Here is an 18908-nt window from a genome sequence, read left to right as displayed (position 1 = left end):
AGCCCTAATTCTGTTAGCCGCTCGCTAATGCTTTTTTTCTCTTGGATCCTTCTTTTGGAATATGGTCCGGGAACCTGAAATGGTGCCTTTTATTCCTAAATTCTCATTACACAAATGGCAAATATCCTTTACCGATATGTTGCTTGCATGCTGAGCTTACGAGCTATGCTTTGCCTGCAGCAGCAGACAGATGGTTCATCCAATCAAATAACCAGTATTCCGCCCCTTCTCAAAAGTTCTCCAACAGAAAGTTCCCAGATGGATATGCCGAGCAAATGCGAAGCAATCCATTTGGCGGAGTCAGGTTAAACGTTACCTGCCGGTCACATCGTTTCTAAACAGTCCGCTTACAGCGAAGTCCTGCACGGATCAAGAGATGTTAGAGTCCGGTGGCTGCTCGCCCTGTTTGTTATAAAACACACACCGAGCAGATTAATGCACTCACAGATCCAATCTTTGCAGATGTTACCGCTCGGTGTTGGGCTAGCTAATAAGCCTGTTAGCTTGAGCTCTGACCTCCGCTCATTTTAACCGCTAACCCCCCGGTCAGAGAGGCGTGTTTAGTTTGTGTCTCAGTCCACCGGTGCGTCCAGCGACGGACAGTTTTTAATTAGCCTACATTTGTAACAGGTAATTTTTCGTGTATGTGTTTGTAACATGGGACACACAAGGTGGTAGAGTACAAATGGAGTATCCATCGCTACTGTAAAGGAAAATTAAAAATGTCCTACCTATCCCTTGCTGCCACTGGGAAAAAAATGTAAATACAATGTTAAAAAATATTTATGCCTAATGACCAATACATTGTGCATTCAATGTAAAATGATCAACCAACCGCAGCTGTGTTTGTCATGGTAGTTTGTTCATTTTAAATTTCCAGCCCTTTTTTTAATGAGGTAATTATGTATTTTAACAGCTGTATGTATGTGCCAAAATTTCTGACAGGGAAAATAAAACTGAGATTTTGGCTGGTGACAAATAATTAGCATCAGTTCCCTACATTGCATTGTATGTAGAGAAAAAGGTGAAGAGCATAAAGTAAGTGATACAGCAAGCTCTTGCTTCACTTGTGGGTGTGGCGCCTCATGCTGAATGGGATTATGGCTGCAATAAGGCTATGTCTTTCATCATATAACCGTTTCAACCTACTTTACAGTCGCTTAATAACTGTATGTAGGGCTGTCCTCGACTAAAGAAATTCTTAGTCGACTAACACTTAAAGGAACACGCCGACTTATTGGGAATTTAGCTTATTCACCGTAACCCCCGGAGTAAGACAAGTCGATACATACCCTTCTCATCTCCGTGCGTGCTGTAACGCTGTCTGACGGTTCCAGCATTAGCTTAGCCCAGCACAGATCCTGCAGGTAACTGGTTCCAACTAGCCTACTGCTCCCAATTGTGACAAAAGTGACAAAATAACATGTTGTGATTTGTATAGTCACAGCGTGTACAAAAAACAACGTAACATGAGACACAGCCATCTTCTAACAGTAAACAAATCGGGAACTATATTCTCAGACAGGCTTGCTGCGAGCATATCACTTCGCCCAAGTACTATATTCTTCCACCTGAGAATATAGTTCCCGGTTTGTTTACAGTTAGTTACAGTAAAGTACGGCTGTGTCTCATGTTACGTTGTTTTTTGTACACGCTGTGACTCTATAAATCACAACATGTAAATAGGAACATGTTGGCGTTATTTTGTCACTTATTTGGAGCAGTAGGATTGCTGGAACCATTCACCTGATGTTCTGTGCTGGCCTGATGCCGCTGGAGCCGTCAGACAACATTACAGCATGCATGGAGATGAGAATAGTATGTATCGACTTGTCTAACTCTGGGGGTTACGGTGAATAAGCTAAATTCCCAATAAGTCGGCGTGTTCCTTTAAATGATTTTGTCGACTAATCGATTAGTTGATTTAATTGACAGAGCTGTGCGCTTTGAGAGGAGGTTAAGACTAGAAAAGCACAATATAAATGTAGTTAATGAACCATCTGTAAAACTGAGTTTCTCCACAATTAATCCTGCAAAAGCACTACTTTAAATCTTGTGTTTACCATAAATGTGCTCAGAAGTTTCTTGGAAATAAGTAATTAAGCATGAATAAGCATAAAAAAATGACTAATTGACTAAAGAAATCTTAGTCGACTAAGACCAAAACGACCGATTAGTCGACTAATCGACTAAGAGGTGGCAGCCCTAACTGTATGATAAATGATCTAAATGTAACCCCAAAGCATTTGATGAAGGCCTACGATCCACAACATGTTGTTCAAAGTCAAACGGCTGCTAGCACCCCAGGTAGATGCCTCAGTTCTAGGTCTCTCTCCACCCTGACACAAACAGCCCTGGGCACTGGCTGGTTGCTGTGTCACAAGACTGGCAGGCAATCAGCCATGCTAGGGAGGGTGGGGCTCCAATGAGTTTTATGAGTTGCTGTCTGGACACACAGGCCTCTCGGAGACAAGCCACCTATTGATCCCCGTCTCACTGTGGCACTGTGGGGACGAAGGTAGTTTTCTCTTACGTATCACATCTACTCTTGCAGATTTTTGGACAGTGCCGCTTAGAGATGAGAACACAGACGCATGGCTGTATGGATAGAGTTTCATGATTTGTCTTCTTCCTTTTTTTTAATATGGACAAAAAAAGCTGCAAGGTGTCTTAATAAAAGCAGGAGCTAAGCTTTGCATTGTTGCCTGTTCTAGTCTGTGCGTACACGCTGCAAAACTGAGTGCAAGATGTACACTTGACACAAAAGGCATGCATTTGTCCTACTAACCTGAAGAAGCACTCATCTACTTATTGATTAATCTGACCATGTTTGAGAGATCCTATGGGAATACCTCCATGGCCAAATGGGCCTGGCTCGGGAACTGATACTGGACCCCTGACACACACACACACACACACACACACACACACACACACACACACACACACACACACACACACACACACACACACACACACACACACACACACACACACACACACACACACACACACACACACACACACACACACACACACACACACACACACACACACACACACACACACACACACACACACACACACACACACACACACACACACACACACACACACACACACACACCAGCTGTTTGGAGGAGCCCGTCGAGAGACGAATTTAAATTTTCATGCTCTCTGCATTGCTGAAGCAGCATGCTCTCCCTGTGAAACACTATATACACTGTAGGGCACCAAGGCCGTCATAACAGTCACAGCCATCCACCAGCACATAAACAGTTAACAAGATCCATGTTAAAAACATTAAGGATATGAGAGATCGTTAAGATAGTAATACAAAACCTTTGAGAGGTAAAACTCCAGACGGAACATGTTTCCCAAGTTAAATTGACTGCCTGCTTTGTGAAACTATAAAACGGAGACTCAGACTAGTTAATTGCTGCTCTGCCCTCCATTGTGTATTCATAGGACTTTGCTATGTGTCATATCAAAACCAATAACCACACTTCCACGGTAGCATAATGAGGGTAGGGCTGGGCGATATGGAGAAAATCAAATGTCACAATATTTTTGACCAAATACCTCGATATCGATACCGCAACAATATTGTAGTGTTGACTACTGGTGCTTTCACAAAATATTTACACAATGAGATTTTTGATGAATAATCATCAGTAATATGGATATAATAACTAAGTGGGAAAAAGCAAATAACAGTCTGGTAAGTTCATAAAATGACATCACTCTACTGTAATGGAGCCTTTAAAACCAGGAAAAGACAACACTTATGCCATATTACGATATCCAAAATCTAAGACGATATCTAGTCTCATATCACGATATCGATATAATATCGATATATTGCCCAGCTCTATACTTACTATGCCCAGAACTTGTACCTCTGTCCTACTTTTCATGTTTAAGGTATGTCTTTGGTGTACCAGCAAACAAAACAGCCCACAAATACAAGACCTGAATAATTCAAGGAAAAGTGTAACGCAAGCCTCTCCCATCGGCAAATAACCCAAGTCCTAGTTTCAAAACTTGCACGAAACACTGAACCTAATGACCCGCAAGCTCAGGCAGTAGTCACACAAACGCACACATATATATGGCAGCAAGGTTTGGAAAGAGATGATCTGCTGAATTGACTCAATCGATCAGGTTAACCACCTAACGTTAGCTTAATAGAACAGATTTAATAAAAAGTTAGAAAGAAATACGCGTGGATGTAAACGGTTAACTCCAACAATTCTCTCTAAGCTGGTATTTTAAATAAATGTTACATCACACATATGCACCCTAAACTAAAACCGAGCTCGGATCATATAAATCGTGACGACCAGCTATTAGAAAGCTAGCTAATACAATTTATGTTAATTCTAACAGCAAAACATAACTGTTTAAAGCTTAAACATGGAACTGATCTCCCATTCAGCACAACTTTAAAATGCAATGTTTAACCTGCACAGCTGAAGCGCTAACGTTAGTTGACAGCTCTTAAAGCTAATGTAATGTTCAGTAACCATTTGTTTCGTCAACATACTTAGTAAATATATGCATATGAATGCTACTGCTGATGGCTTGTCCTAAATGTCGACTCTGAGCCAGCTATTGTGGCTACGACTATTCTTTGAAACAAAATATCAACGAACAATACACATGCTTACATAAACGCATTTGAGGCGTTCAAACGCATGGGGTTCATGCACCGTTTACACTCACCCTAATAACTTTATTTTCATGTAATGAGCCATTTAGTCACCCCTTCAGGAAACTGCCATACGTGTGCATGAATTCTTATTGCAAAGAAGTGTTTATTATTTTTCAGTAAGTAGACGGAACCGTGACGTCTGGCTAGCAAGTGGCTACTTCAAGCCTGGCTAATCAGCAGCTAACGTTAGCTAACGTTAACGCTAGTGGCTAGAATATCCCTTTACTGCTTACCTTCAACGGCCTCGCAGTTTTTTTCATCGTCCCATTTAGTTTTCCAGCAAGTACCAACTTCTGAGTACCATACACGTTTCCAGGACAAACAATTCCTAACTTTTTAACATCTTCATTGGTGGAACTACGTGTAAAATCCCAAACTGGACCACCACCGACAAAGTAATTTCTCCTCCACTTACAACAACAACGTCAACCGAAGAATTAAGCCCGCCCCCACAAGCAACCACCCAATCAGAGCGAATATTCTATGATATTGGCATTTATAACAACCAATGGTCAATCTCGCGGTCTTTGACTGATGTATCCCAATAGAGTAAACGCCAAATGAGAACGACAGAGTACAAAACATTCGCTTGCCAATTGGCTGCAGAAAAATAAAGGGCAAGGGGTTTTATCCAAGTAGCCTATGAGTGTGGCACTCATAGTCCAGAGTGACAGGTGCTTTGGACAAAATAGCTGGGGCGGAACCATTGCCTGGGTGAGGTCATCTAGGATGATGTAAACTCTACGTCATTAGCAGGGCTAAATAAAACAGACAAGTGGGCACACGTACTTTTTTTAAAAGTTTAATTTTCCCCAAGTAATATAAAACAAAACAAAATGCACATCACATTGAGAAAACTGAAACATTTTGAGAGAACCATAAACATGCACTACATACAAGTTGGTGTTAAATGTTAAACCATAGTTTCAATGAGAGCTGAATGGATATCCTTCTGGTGCATTGTAAAGCAGCATACATAATTTAAAAAAAAGATGAGAATGCTGCTTTTAGGCCAATGGATTATTTTGTTATTCATCTCTGAAGAAGAGAATAATTCCATATACCAATATTTGAATTTGCACCACTGATGCAATACAACAGTAACTCAGAATATTGTACAAAAATTATTTTCTTATGAGAAGATGAGAGGATTATAAACGGCCTGTCCAGTGCCCTCAAGCCAATGACAATTGCTAAACTCAACGCCGCCTCCTGTCTGGACTTCTGCTGCGTCTCCGTCCGCCAGTCCTGTAAACAAGACAAAAAAAAAACATTACATAAATAAATAATTTATAATCACACTTATCACTTTTATCTAGATTAAAAATCCCAATAACTTGATGAAATTCTACTAAAATTAGCATACAACTGTATTTTTCAAAAATGGAGACTGACAAAGTGTAAAACATGTAAAATGTTGACCACACTCCCTTTACCAGGAAGTTACTGCCATCACAGATAAACACACACCACCCTTACCTCCTCTTGTTCTTGGGGGGCCCTCTGACAAATCCCCAGTCAACACTGATAGGCTGGCCCATCATGTCCTGAGCGTTGAGCCCTTCCATGGCTGCCTGGGCCTCTTTGTATGTCTCATACTCCACCAGTGCATATCCCTGGAAACAGTCAGCAGGACAGCACGTGAGTTATTGCAAATTTATGGCAGCACTGCTTGGCATTTGGTAGCATTTTACTATTTAAATTTACTACAGCACAAAACAGGGCAACCGATTACTCCATAATCTAATATTTAACGGCCCTGCTGAAACCAGTCTGGGATCACAGGGCAAACATTTTGAAATAAGCACAAAAGCTCAGTCAACACTATACATTTTATGTCGCTGAAGCATTGAAAGGTGACCAGTAAAATGTATGAGAATGTCACGGTTTGAAGTCTTTAATGAAAATGGACATTCTCAATGCTGGACTGTAATCACTGTGGAGAAAGTTTCAGGGCAAAGACATTTTGTTCCAACTTCATATTTAAGACAATGATGCCACCATGTGGCTCACAGGAAGGACTACACATACTGTACATCTGGACAGCAAAAAAAGAATGTGTCAATACCCGAGGTAGGGCTGTGAAATTAATTGAATTTTGATTTCAACAATCACCAAAACAGTATAATCGAGAAAAAACGATTATTTGCCATGTCTTGTGTTCTGAATGACACGCGCACATCCGCCCCTCCAGAAGCCAGTCAGGGAGGCAAGTCGTATGCATATCATCCGCTGGAATTTAAAAACTCAGCGCGAGTAAAGATGGCAACAGCGTTTGGTGAGCAAAAAAAAAAAAAAAAAGGCAAAACCAACTCAGTTGTCTGGGAACAGCTAACGTTGGCTAACTAGCGGTCCCTCTGCCTTTGCCCCCCCCCCCTGTAGTAGACGTATTCACTTACTGTTTAAAAAACTTGAAAAAACATAGTAATGTTCCCTCAGCATTTAGTTTTGTTGTTAAACTGTATGTGAATGAGCAGGGACGTTAAATCGCCTGTTTCACGTAACGTTACTCTAAGGCAGTGGTTCCCAACCTTTTTTCCTTGGCGCCCCCCCTACTCATGTTTAAGAAAAGCTGAGGCCCCCCCCCGGAAACCAAAGTTGAGGAAACTCTCGAGATAGAGCCTTAATTTCTTTTTTGATACAGAGCCGTTATCAGCACTGTTACGTTTCTCCGCCATGTTAAATAGTGATGCTGTGGCGGCAGAAAAAACGAGGATACAACAAAATATATAGTTTTTATACAGACTTTTGTATACATTATATATCCTAGTGTATTATCATAATTTGTTTAGCATGTGCAAATATATTTTTTTTTTTACCTCAACCTCAAACCAGATAAAGACTTGCGCCTCCCCTGTGATCTTTGCCGCCCCCCAGGTTGGGAACCACTGCTCTAAGGTACCGTCTATGTGCTGGATTTTTCCTAAGGTTAGCTAGCAAATAAGCCCACTGACGGTGACATTATTGTTCATATTTTGAAACAATGTTTAGTAATGACAGTAGTAATGGTCACAGTGAGTGAACATGTGATGTGAGATGCACATTGTGTTATGTCTGTGGAACTGTTCATTAGCTGTGTAACGTTATGTGTGATATCTGTAAAGCTGAGCAGACTCACAATAGTAAAACAGATTTTATTCTTATCCAAAGACTCTTTCTGTAAGATAAAGGATACTAACAGATTATACCTTGGACACTATCCATTATATCCAAATGTTAATGAGTAATTGTGATTTTAATATTGACCAAAATAATGTGATTATTTTTTCCATAATCGAGCAGCCCTAACCCGAACTATTTTTAAAGAACTAGAAGGTTCCTACAGCCCATTCACCGCATTTCCACTATGAGCTAAAGACCATTGAAGATTAGGCGAATTAGTATGCTGTTGTATAAAAGGAACATGACAGGATGAGGGCTGCTGGTGGTCGCAGCCTGCAGTTCAGTGTGCCCATCCGTTTCATCTTTAAAAAAATAAAAATAAAACACACATGGAAAACAAAAAACCCCAACAAAATAGATTTTGTTTCACTGTGCTTTAGATCGTAACAGCTAAGAAACCATCAGAAAATAAGGTTTTCATTCCTCTTTCACAGCACACTCTCTGGCCTGAAACTATGAAGGTAAATATGGTGCAAAATGCGAGAGCTTGTAGACTTGATGTGAGCACTTGTAGAATACGACGTCAGAACTTTCAGAATAAAAATCTGAACTTGTATGTTAAAATTTGCACTTTTAAATAATATTCACACGCATGTGAGTTCAATTTGAAGTCCCAGAAAGAAAGAAAAATACACACGAGAGCTTGTAGAAAAAATGTGAACTTGTAATTTGCACTCTGATATGTTCACACACCCGTGTTCGGAATGTGAAGTCACAGATAAAATATTCACACGTGTAGATTGATATTTACATACAAATGACAGCTGCAAACTTGTAATGCAACATTTACATTTTTTTTTTAACTTGAGTCCATTTTCTATCTCAACCACAACTCCGCGATTACAACCTCTCGAATCTGTCACTGCAACTTCACATATGTGCTCTCTCACATGACAAACTGACAAATCTGCACGCCTCGACTTTTGCAACACTTCTTGTGATACATGTGGCGCAAAACTAATTTGTACCGGTGGACTTAGTGCAATGCTTTCTGACCTTGAATTAGCCGAATAACTGCACACACAGGTTAAGATGTGAGTTGTTCTTTGAATAATTGATTATATGGTTCAAATAATTGCAGTGTCAATGAAAGATACTAAATAATGAGTAACAGGTGTGCATTGACTAAATGTCAACATCTCTTCCATGAAATGAAGGACACCTTTGATCTTACAAGCATGCACATGATAAATGGTTATCTGGCTCACCTTGAGGTAGCCTGTTCTGCGGTCAAGGTTGAGATGCAGGTTCTTGATTTCTCCAAACTCTGAAAACTTGTCATGGATGTCTTCCTCCGTGGCCTCTTCATGTACACCTGTCACAAACAGGATCCAGCCCTCCACAGCTGCACAAAGACAAGAAAAAGGCATCAGGGGTCAAATAATAAACCAAGAAGCACTTTCAACTAGATAAACTAATGACACAAGTAGATTTATGATTACTAAAGCTCTCATCGACACTGCATTTGAGTCACAGAGCTAAGCCACCATTTTTTCAAAAAGCTATTTCGAGGATAATCAAAAACTATATTAACCACCTGGATAAAGACGTTTTAAAGATTTTTTTTTAAAAACTTTAATGAAAGTAAATTGAGCAACACACTTGTTTTGAAGCATTGTTGAGAAATGGGATGCAAATAAGATGTTTTTCTTTTTATTAAAGCAAACAACTCGTGACAAAACAGAATGTGAAATGTTGCTTATCTAAATTCATAAACAACAGAGAAGGTAACAACTTGATAAATAGCAGAGGCACTTTAGGGTGACAAATGTGTAGTTAAGACTTTATTCTAGTTGCTTACATTCAAACTGAATTACATCTAAAATATGAACTGCAAAACTTACATCTCTGAGGGCCTGGCTCGTCCCCATCTTGCTCCACAGTATCATAGTCCTCTTTGATTCTGGACCTGGCTCCTTCCTCTGGTAACAGCAAAACAGAAACACGTTAAACACTGCTGACTAGCCTAAGAAACTATATTTAAAAGCTGCAGTAGGAGATTACATAAACCATTGTAACCAAAACAGTGTTAACTCACCTGAACCAAAGCCTCGCCCTTTCCTCTTCTTAGCTTTCTCCTTCAGCTTGTGGATGCTCTCTGAAAAAGAAAGGTTGAACAAGTCAAAATCTATGCATGCTGCTTACTTGCCATTTATCCACAAGGTCCAGTCCACTCCATATTATACTATGTTATTATTAAGTCAAATGTCCTTCAGCAAGACACTGAACCCCCACAGTTGCTCCCCGGACGATATGTGGCTGTCCACTGCTCCTAATGCTGGGATGGGTTAAATGCTCTCTATAGTTCATAGTTTCTATTTTTCCATTATTTTAGATTATGTAACGTTACTTCTTATTATTTATTTCTGATACTTTCTATCTGTATTTATCTATGTTGTTTCTGTTGAACTGCGACAACCGAAATCCCCGCTGGGGATCAATAAAAGGTGAATCTTTTTGTTCCGATCTCAAGAGTGCTAGCAAACAAGCTTAGCCAACTAGCTAGCCAAGTTACTACTTTTATGTAACGTTACTTCAAACTGCGGATATATGTTCTGTAGTTAACGCTATAGTACAAAACATAAATTATGGATGTAAATACGTATAATCTAAGTTCTGTGTGTCAAAGTTATCAACCGATAACGTTAGCTTTAGAAGACTCAACTGGCTAGCTAATGTTGGCGTGCTAGCAGCGGTTAATAACAGTGTGATAAAGTGATATCTTGAAGTAATGTAAACCACGCTGTTAAGCCAGGAAACACATTTAAAAAAAAAAAAAAAAAAAACTGTTTGGTGAAAAAAATGGACCTTTATAGTTCGCAATTCCCACGACCAAGCTATCTTACAAAGACCTTTGCATGAACCACCAGTGCGTTGTTAGCTTCATATTAGCTTGGTAGCATTTTGGGGCCTGCTACCATGCAGTCAGAGTTCGTAGCATTTAGTTACTGTCACGACCATTTTAATGTAGTCCTCAATATTTACATATCATTTGAACGCTGGAATTATGGAGCACCTGCCACCAGTGGTTGGGTTTAAATATTAATATTACCATCACCATCCTCATCCATAGGAAAGTCCTCGCCTCCCGCTTCATGAAGATCCAACACGTCCGCCATGATGCCTGTGTGTGTACGACTGCTGCGGCGGCTGAACGACGCAAGCAACGTGCTTACGCAAAAAGAGACAACAGGTTGGCGGATGTTGCCAGGTTAGGTAAAAGGAAGTAACACATCAGTAAATATTACTGTGAATCACATGTGTCTTCTGTTTCAGTTTCTTTGCTTACCAAACCCACAACAACACATTCAATTATAGTCAACCTGAATACCTCTGCATGTTGCATTTTTTTTCTTCTTCTTCCTAAAAACCAGTTAGCCTTCACATTGTCTGGATTAGGCATATTGTTTGTTAACAACAATAACAAACAGGCTGCTGGAAAGGCTTCTGTGTATTGTGCTAAAAAGCAGTGGTGGAATGTTTTACTAGTACATTTACTCAAGTAGCCTACTGCACTTAAGTACAAATTCAAGCTACTTGAACTTTACTTGAGTCTTTTCTTTTTCATGCTGCTTTCTACTTCTAAACCACTACATTTCTGACAGAAATATTGTGTACTTTTACTCCACTACAATTATCTGATAGCTTTAGTTATTTTATAAATAAAGATTTCATCACACAAAACATAGACGCAAAGTTAGCTCGCAGGTGAAAATGGAAATGTGATATACCACTTTGTTTTGATGGTTAAGGATAACAATGATGTTGAATGTATGATGCATTTCGGACTGGGCAATATCTCAATATTATGTTGATAGGATATATGAGACTCGATATCGCCTCAAATTTTAGATATCGTAATATGACACACACCTGGTTTTAAAGTTGCATTAGATGTAATTTTCTGAACGTACCAGACTGTTAGCTGAGCTATTATTTGCCTTTACCCACTAGTCATTATCCACATTAGGCTACTGTTGATTATTTATCAAAAATCTCATATAGCAATAGTCAGCCTACAATATCGCCGCAATATCGACATTGATGTTTTTGGTCAAAAATGTGACGTTTGATTTTCTTCATATCGCCCAGCTTAAATTGCATCCGTTAACAACTCGGGCGAAACACTTAGATGTTTGTTTTGTTGTTTTGTTTTTCCATAATGTTGTCAGACACTTAGAATATTAATCTGAGCCTGTCAGTGTCAAAACGAGCACTTTTGTGAAGGTAAATACAAGCTGGACGTCTGCCCTATTAATTAGCTTGTTTTGCCGCTGCTGACTGTAGCGATCTTGCTTTTTGGACTAATGTCAAAGATTGTTGTTCCCATCAGTCAAGACACAAAAACGTAGGAAAATAGGGTCCAGGTTGAAAAAAAATGGTAGTTAGACTGCTCTTACAATGCCTTACAATGTTGCCATCTTGTGGCAAATTATGTCAGAGGGGCCACAAGTCAAAGCTTTACCAGAGGAATCTTCAGAGCTCTTAAAGGGGAAAGGACTAATGGCCATTGCAATCCAAAACCACAATATAAGCAAAAACATGGATTGATAGATACATGAGAGAGCTAGAGAGCTAAAGAGAGGAATTTGTTTTTATATTTCCCATACAAAAATTATATTGAATTAATATAAATCCATCCTAATATTGTGTCAATGTTCATATAACTGTTTATTGTGCTTTGTTTAATGCTATGGCAACATTGTTATTTAAACTTTCATACCAATAAAGCCCCTTTGAATTGAATTTAATTGAATTTAATAGAGACAGAGAGAGAGAGAGAGAGAGAGAGAGAGAGAGAGAGAGAGAGAGGGAGGGTGGGTTCACTAAAGTTCAACTGGAGTGAATTCTGTGTAGATAAGCATTAGTTAAGGCTAACCCAACACCAAAGATAGCCATTTAAACCATGTTCTTTTTTATACAGTAAGTCTACAGTTTGATAGGCCTAAGTCTGGTATTTCAAGTAATTTGTTAAGTGTCACAAAAACACAAAACTATAAAATAACAGGCCTGAAGTCAGGGTAGTGCATGGACAGACAATAGCTGACCTGAACTTTAATCTCATGGATTTTGAACTAGCATGTACGCATAACAATGTCCACATCAACACTGTACCAATATGTGGCTATGTAGTCTATAGTACCATCCAGAACATTCATAATATCTCTCTAAATCAAAATTAATTTGGAATGGACACTCACATTTATCTAGTTTAAATTCACCATCTATCATTCAGTTATTTCTTTTTACCTCAATGCTCCTATCAAACCAAGCAGGCTGGCTTTAGCTAGCTGAAGCTGTTGCATCGACATTTTCACCATTTGAATATGCTTTGAAAGACAGAATCCAAGATGGCACACAAAGCCATGTTAAGCACTTAATATAGTAAGTAAAATAATAGTAAGACAAGTAAGACCATTTTCACATCTGCTAAATAAATTACACTTTCTTTATTACCCCTTTATTATACTCATTGTTCCCAAACAAGGGGTTGTAGTACAATCAATATAAGTTATAATTAAGTAGATAAGTAGTTTGCCATACAGTGACATAATTGCAGACACGGCACACTTTCCTACAGCTGTTACAATGTAAATGTGAAGAACACAACACAATATATAGTATATTTAAACAGAAATATACCAAAGGGATTACATAATAAATGTACATAAAAGAATGTTAATCATTTGATGATTTGTAGACACATCTAGGCAGTAATTGTATTGGTTTGAAAAAGAAAAATGAAGTAACAGCCAGAAGGCCCCAGTATGATGACACAGGAACTACGGTATCTTGTTTGATGAGGTTATCAGGAGCTCCTCGGCCTGCTGCTGATTGTTACATATGCCACATGAGGGATGACTGCTGACAGGACCAGGGAAGTGCCCAAGGCTCCAACTCACCCTCTGTTAAGTAGATATCAATGTAAGATTAAACCGCTGCAATCACCAAAAGATAGGGCACGTATAAAAATAAGATCAGTGCTCATTAATTACATACTGTATAATATTTACTTTTAAAAAGGAAAGAAGTTAACCACAAAAACATTACTTTGCCCAGAATGAAAAAAACATGAAATCTTTATGAAACTGTTTTTCCAGTTTGTGTTGCCTGCTCTTTCATAGTTTTATCTTTATTTTGCATCTAAGTAAGACACCCTTTGTTATTTTTCTTTCTTTTAGTTGATATCGTTTAGTCATACTGAAAGTGCTTTATACTGGTGCAGTTGTGGAAGAAGAATCCAGATCCTTTACTTAAGTGTCAATATCTCACAGAACAAATACTTTACAAGTGAAGGTCCTTAGCTCCAAATTGTAGTGTAAAGTAAGCAGCTAAATGTACCTAAAATATAAAAAGTGCAGGCCGAATGATTCCTGTCATTATTATATTGCTGAGGCATTAATGTGTACGCAGCATTTTTTTGTTGTTGTTGCTGGTTGAAGTGAAGCTAAATTTGACTTTATATACAGTTGGGTAGTTTCATTTATACTACTAATAAAAATACATCAAGATGAGCATCTGTTTTGTTTGTAAAACCTTGATCTTCAAAGTCACTCCAGCTGTATAACTTATATGTCTGAGCATGACATTGAAATAATAAGTAAAGTACAAGTATTTAAATGTACTTAAACACAAAGTGAAGTGAATAAATCTCTGTCTCTTTCCAACTCTCTCCCTCTCTCTCACACATAAACAAACACACACACACACACACACACACACACACACACACACACACACACACACACACAGTGGACTTTGTTTCTATCTGGTGACAGCTCTCAAGCATCAAGGTTCAGCCAACTCAGTCTTGTCAGGTCACTTCCTTACGTAGGAGGTGATTAAATTGTGATTAGTCGTGATTAACTAGCTATAAAAGCCTCCGGCTCTCTGACAGAAGGCACCATCAGGTCAGAGAACCCCAGGAGTTAAGGTATGTCTCTTGCTGTTTTCCTTTGGTGTTTCTTATACTTTCTATGGCTGTAGACAGAAATGTATTGTTCATCCATTTGTGGAAAACACATTGACTATTACTTACATTTCCTAAATGATGTAAAATGTCTGTTGCTGCTTCATCACATTTTGCCACCATTTTATTTTAATCTCTGAAACTTTCAGTGTCATCTGAATAATCCTTGAACTTTCTTCAGGTTTGTCTTGCTCATCTGCAGCCATGAAATTCTCCCTTGTTGCCGCTCTTGTTGTTGTGCTGGCTGTTGCCTATGGTAAGACATGTTTTCACTGATAAAAAAACAACTCTATTTGATATACATAATGTATTTGTAAGATCAGATATAGACTATAAAATATATAAACTTAACTTCAGAATATCTGCTTAATTTTCTGCACATCCGAACCTTTTCTCTTTGACATTTAAGCAAGTAAAAACCTTGATTTTAACTTGACCACTGTCCAGTTTAGAAACAGTAATACCTTTCAGTGGACAATTTAAAAAAAATCTACAAACCAACCAAATTTAAAGGGTTTTTAACACAACAGCAGAGAACTAGTGCTAATTAAATATTTGTAATGTGTGTGCATCCCTACCCTATCTGATGAACTGAAGACATCACTGTTCATATGTGTAACTGTCTTCAGGCTGTGCAGTGTGTAAGTTTGAATTACATTAAGTGGATTTAGATAACGAACAGTAAATGCGTGTTCACAGGCACTGAGGCCGGGTCAGTGGTGAAGCGTGACGCCCAGACTGATTTGGAGAAGCTCACCCAGCTCATCAATGACATGTCTGCCAGCATCACCGGCGCCACTCAGGACATGGTGGAGAAGGTGAAGGCTCTGGAGGTGACCAACACTGCCCAGTAAGTAAAAAAAAATTACCTTCATGTTCTTCTTATGTTCATGATTGTTTTCTGCACAACATATTATTCAGTCTTTTGTCGGGCTGCAGTAAACTTTGCTCTGCTGTGCTTGGAATTGTGATCTAGGCATTTAAAATCACTGTTTCCCTCTCTGTAAGCGACAGATTGGATAAGGCATTCAGTGAAATGTTTCAAGCATAAACTCTAAATGTAAATGGCCAGTGTTAAGTGTTAACATGAATGTATGACCGCTTCATTTTTCTTAGAACAATGTGGTCAAAATGTCATATAGAAGTTCCAGAAGTGTTAATTTCAAATATACTGACTTTAATAATGACTTTAGTTATTCATGTTTTGAAATATTTTATTAGCTATACACATACAAGTTTATTTATTTGAATTTTAACATGTAGAAAATCTAATGTAATTGAGAAATTCATGACTGAGAAAAACTGTCTCTGAAAACAGTAAATATGTCAGTTTTCAAGATGAAAAAGTCATATTTATGATGTAAATTACACAAGTCTAAAGTCTAAACACCTCTTGGAACCCACATTATCTTAACCTGGATTGAATGCATGCATAAATACACACATTGAAGCAATAAGGAGTCAATCACAGCTGTTTTTCTCAAAAGACTTTCCTTAAGAGTCACACTAATACATTTTCCGGCAGTCTAAGTTAACTTTCCTTTATTAAAATACAAGTCGGAGTCAGCAGCAGTGATTAACAGAACTCGCTTCCTCTCTTCCTTTCACAGGACTTACATTGAGGACAGCAGGGCTCAGATCCAGCCTCTGGTTGATAAGGTACAGGCCGAGGCCGCCAAGCTGCAAGAGCAGGTCAAGCCCTTCATCGCCAACATTGAGGATCAGATCAAGCCTTTGACCGACAACTTCCAGGCCCAGGTCAAGCCTCTGACCGATAACTTCCAGGCCCAGGTCCAGCCTCTGACCGACATGATGGAGAAGTTTTTCCAGCAAGTGATGGACCAGACCAAGGCCCTGCTCCCCCCCAGTGAAGCTTGATTCTGGTTCATTCCAGCTGCAATAACGCTCCCGTTTTGGTTCTGTCTCCAAGTTATCTGAGATGCGATGGCTGAATGTTATCAATAAAGGTGTTGGAAAGTCATCATTTTGTGCTGACGTATTCTTTATTTGGACCAGGGGCAATTCTAGGATCAGACTTTTTAGCTTGAGCCCCCCTAAAAAGGGTCTAAAATCACCACTGATTTGGACTTATATGAGTAAAGCTATTTAAGCATTCTGAGTAAAGAGGTTCATTTATAAAAATAAAGCCAAAGGGCAAGTAATCAAGATGAAATGAAATATATTGAAGCAGAATCTGTTGAGAGTTACTCATTGAAGTGGAAGTCAATATCAATATTACCTCTGACCTTTGGGTCATTGGTGTTTTCCATCATGGTTCAATATTCTGAAGTAGGCTGTCAAATAGGTTAGAGTCCAGTTTACAGCGTGGATAAAATCTGATTAATGAGATTAACTTAAATTGATGGATGTATTGATTTAAGGCCAATAATTAACCTACTACACAATCAGAATGTTAACCACAAGTCTTTTTTTTTTTTTTATTACAACCTTAAAGCTTGGAGAGAAAGAAAATAAAATCACCTCCACCAGCGTGTTGTAAAATAAGCAGATTAACAACAGATGCACTTGCACGATCAATGTCTAATTTGGGCACCGCTTAAGTCAAGTCAATCAATGTCTTGATTTATTTCTATTTGAACAATGTGTTCAAAACTATAATAAGGTAATTGGCAAATCTGTTTTGACCATTTACTTCATATTTACATGCGGGCGCCATCTTGGGAAAACAGTCATGATAAGTCGAACGACGAACGCCGTGTTTGAGCTATGTTACTTGTTACCGGTTGCACGGCGTCCGCATGTATGTCGTCCGCATGTAAACACGAACGCTACTGTCTTTACAATCTATCTTTTTAATAAACTGTCTGTACACTTACAAAGTTCTCAATGCTTCCGTTTACACGTAGGGACCCTCATGATGCAACTGTTGAAGTGTGGTGCTATTTTGAGCCTTGTTAGTGGTGTAGAAATAGCGATTTACCCTCTGCCACAAAAGGTAGCGTTAGCAGCTAACCACCGGTTTGTGCTAGCTTCTTCCAAGCTATAGACGCATTCGATTAGCATGAAAACATATCCCAGACAACGGTCGACTCGGTACACATATGTTATTAACCCCTAGGTTCATTTTGCGCCGGAATTGTCCTTTAACAGTCTAATTCCACCTCTTGTATCCTCCTGTACGCTGCCATCCCATTCACACAGAAGGGACAGAGAAAAACGTACCGTGAATTGTGCGGACGTGAGCCAATTGAACTAAAATTGAAAAGATTCATTGGAAATAAGTAAATCACTCTAAAACCAAACGGAATAGTTCCTGAAAGATCTGCAATGCTTTAAACACACAGTTAACAGTAGCCAATTCTTAATCTATCAATAACTCAAAATGTATTGGCAAAAGTATTTATTTACTATAAAGAAATTAGATTTCTACCAGTCCTATCTGGTTCTGCCTAAAAGCTGTTTCTTTTGAAAGCACTGTGCCTTTAAACATTTGATGCAGGATTTTCCCCCAAAATTGTGCAGCTTCCCCATGGAGATAAACTGTGATTTGACCCAGTTTAGTCTGTGTTGTGCACAATAGTACATCAAGGTGTCCAGTAATTGCTGCTCATCTTTCTTGGAAGGCACCTGGAGCACTCAGTGTTTTGTTATGCAACAAAGAGAAATTGGAGCTCAGTGTCACATTTTGAGAGAAATTGTCACAGATGTGGCTTGAGTTCAAGCTTGTGTCTCAAAGCAGTGAGGGAGACAATGACTTGTTGTCAGTTCAACCGCATAACAACAAAATCACTAGTCTTCCATGCTGCTATGGACTTCCTCATCCAAACGGTGACGGCCATGAGATTTATAACTTTTAACAGCATTTTAAAAAAAATTCATTCTTCGTCTCTGTAAATTAAAATCTTGTAAAGAATGCTTTTCTTTTTAAGCCAACTACAAATGCACCAATCAAATCATTACTGGGACCAGTAGAATACATATTAGCTTTCTCAACAAACGGCATAATTAAACAACAGTATTATTCTCTCGAGTATTCTCTTATTCTCTCCCAGTTCTGTTGCCAAGCTCCAAGCTTACTCAAGGTGGCCTCCTTGAGCTAAT

At 38.8% G+C, this 18908-nt stretch overlaps 3 protein-coding genes across 8 annotated transcripts in view; 1 reads left to right on the top strand and 2 right to left on the bottom strand.

Annotated features, from left to right (window-relative positions):
• otud7b (OTU deubiquitinase 7B) overlaps window positions 1-5129 on the bottom strand; it is a 41200-nt gene extending 36071 nt beyond the window's left edge. For all 4 annotated transcript variants that reach the window (XM_028581621.1, XM_028581622.1, XM_028581623.1 and 1 more), the window contains exon 1: window positions 4948-5129. The gene's annotated coding sequence lies outside the window, so the exon portion shown is untranslated. The remainder of the gene's footprint in view (window positions 1-4947) is intronic.
• A 375-nt stretch (window positions 5130-5504) lies between these two features.
• On the bottom strand, window positions 5505-11088 carry rbm8a (RNA binding motif protein 8A). Of its 2 annotated transcripts, none has more exons than XM_028581308.1 (6): window positions 10935-11088; window positions 9915-9974; window positions 9721-9798; window positions 9085-9221; window positions 6194-6330; window positions 5505-5962 (listed from the first exon to the last, which is right to left on the bottom strand). In XM_028581308.1, the coding sequence occupies exons 1-6, from the start codon at window positions 10993-10995 to the stop codon at window positions 5914-5916; spliced, it is 522 nt and encodes a 173-aa protein (XP_028437109.1). In that variant the 5' UTR covers window positions 10996-11088; the 3' UTR covers window positions 5505-5913. The 2 variants fall into 2 exon arrangements, with proteins under 2 accessions (XP_028437109.1, XP_028437108.1); XM_028581307.1 differs by having other exon boundaries at window positions 5822-5962; window positions 10929-11085.
• LOC114557688 (type-4 ice-structuring protein LS-12) lies at window positions 11082-16821 on the top strand. Of its 2 annotated transcripts, none has more exons than XM_028581310.1 (4): window positions 11082-11092; window positions 15028-15102; window positions 15546-15696; window positions 16457-16821. In XM_028581310.1, the coding sequence occupies exons 2-4, from the start codon at window positions 15051-15053 to the stop codon at window positions 16722-16724; spliced, it is 471 nt and encodes a 156-aa protein (XP_028437111.1). In that variant the 5' UTR covers window positions 11082-11092; window positions 15028-15050; the 3' UTR covers window positions 16725-16821. The 2 variants fall into 2 exon arrangements, with proteins under 2 accessions (XP_028437111.1, XP_028437110.1); XM_028581309.1 differs by lacking the exon at window positions 11082-11092 and adding an exon at window positions 14705-14810.
• The last annotated feature ends 2087 nt before the right edge of the window (window positions 16822-18908 follow it).

This window comes from Perca flavescens, chromosome 6 (genome assembly GCF_004354835.1).
Source record: "Perca flavescens isolate YP-PL-M2 chromosome 6, PFLA_1.0, whole genome shotgun sequence".
NCBI lineage: Eukaryota > Metazoa > Chordata > Actinopteri > Perciformes > Percidae > Perca > Perca flavescens.
Note: the sequence above shows the minus strand (reverse complement) of the source record. Positions and strands in the feature narration are given on the sequence as shown.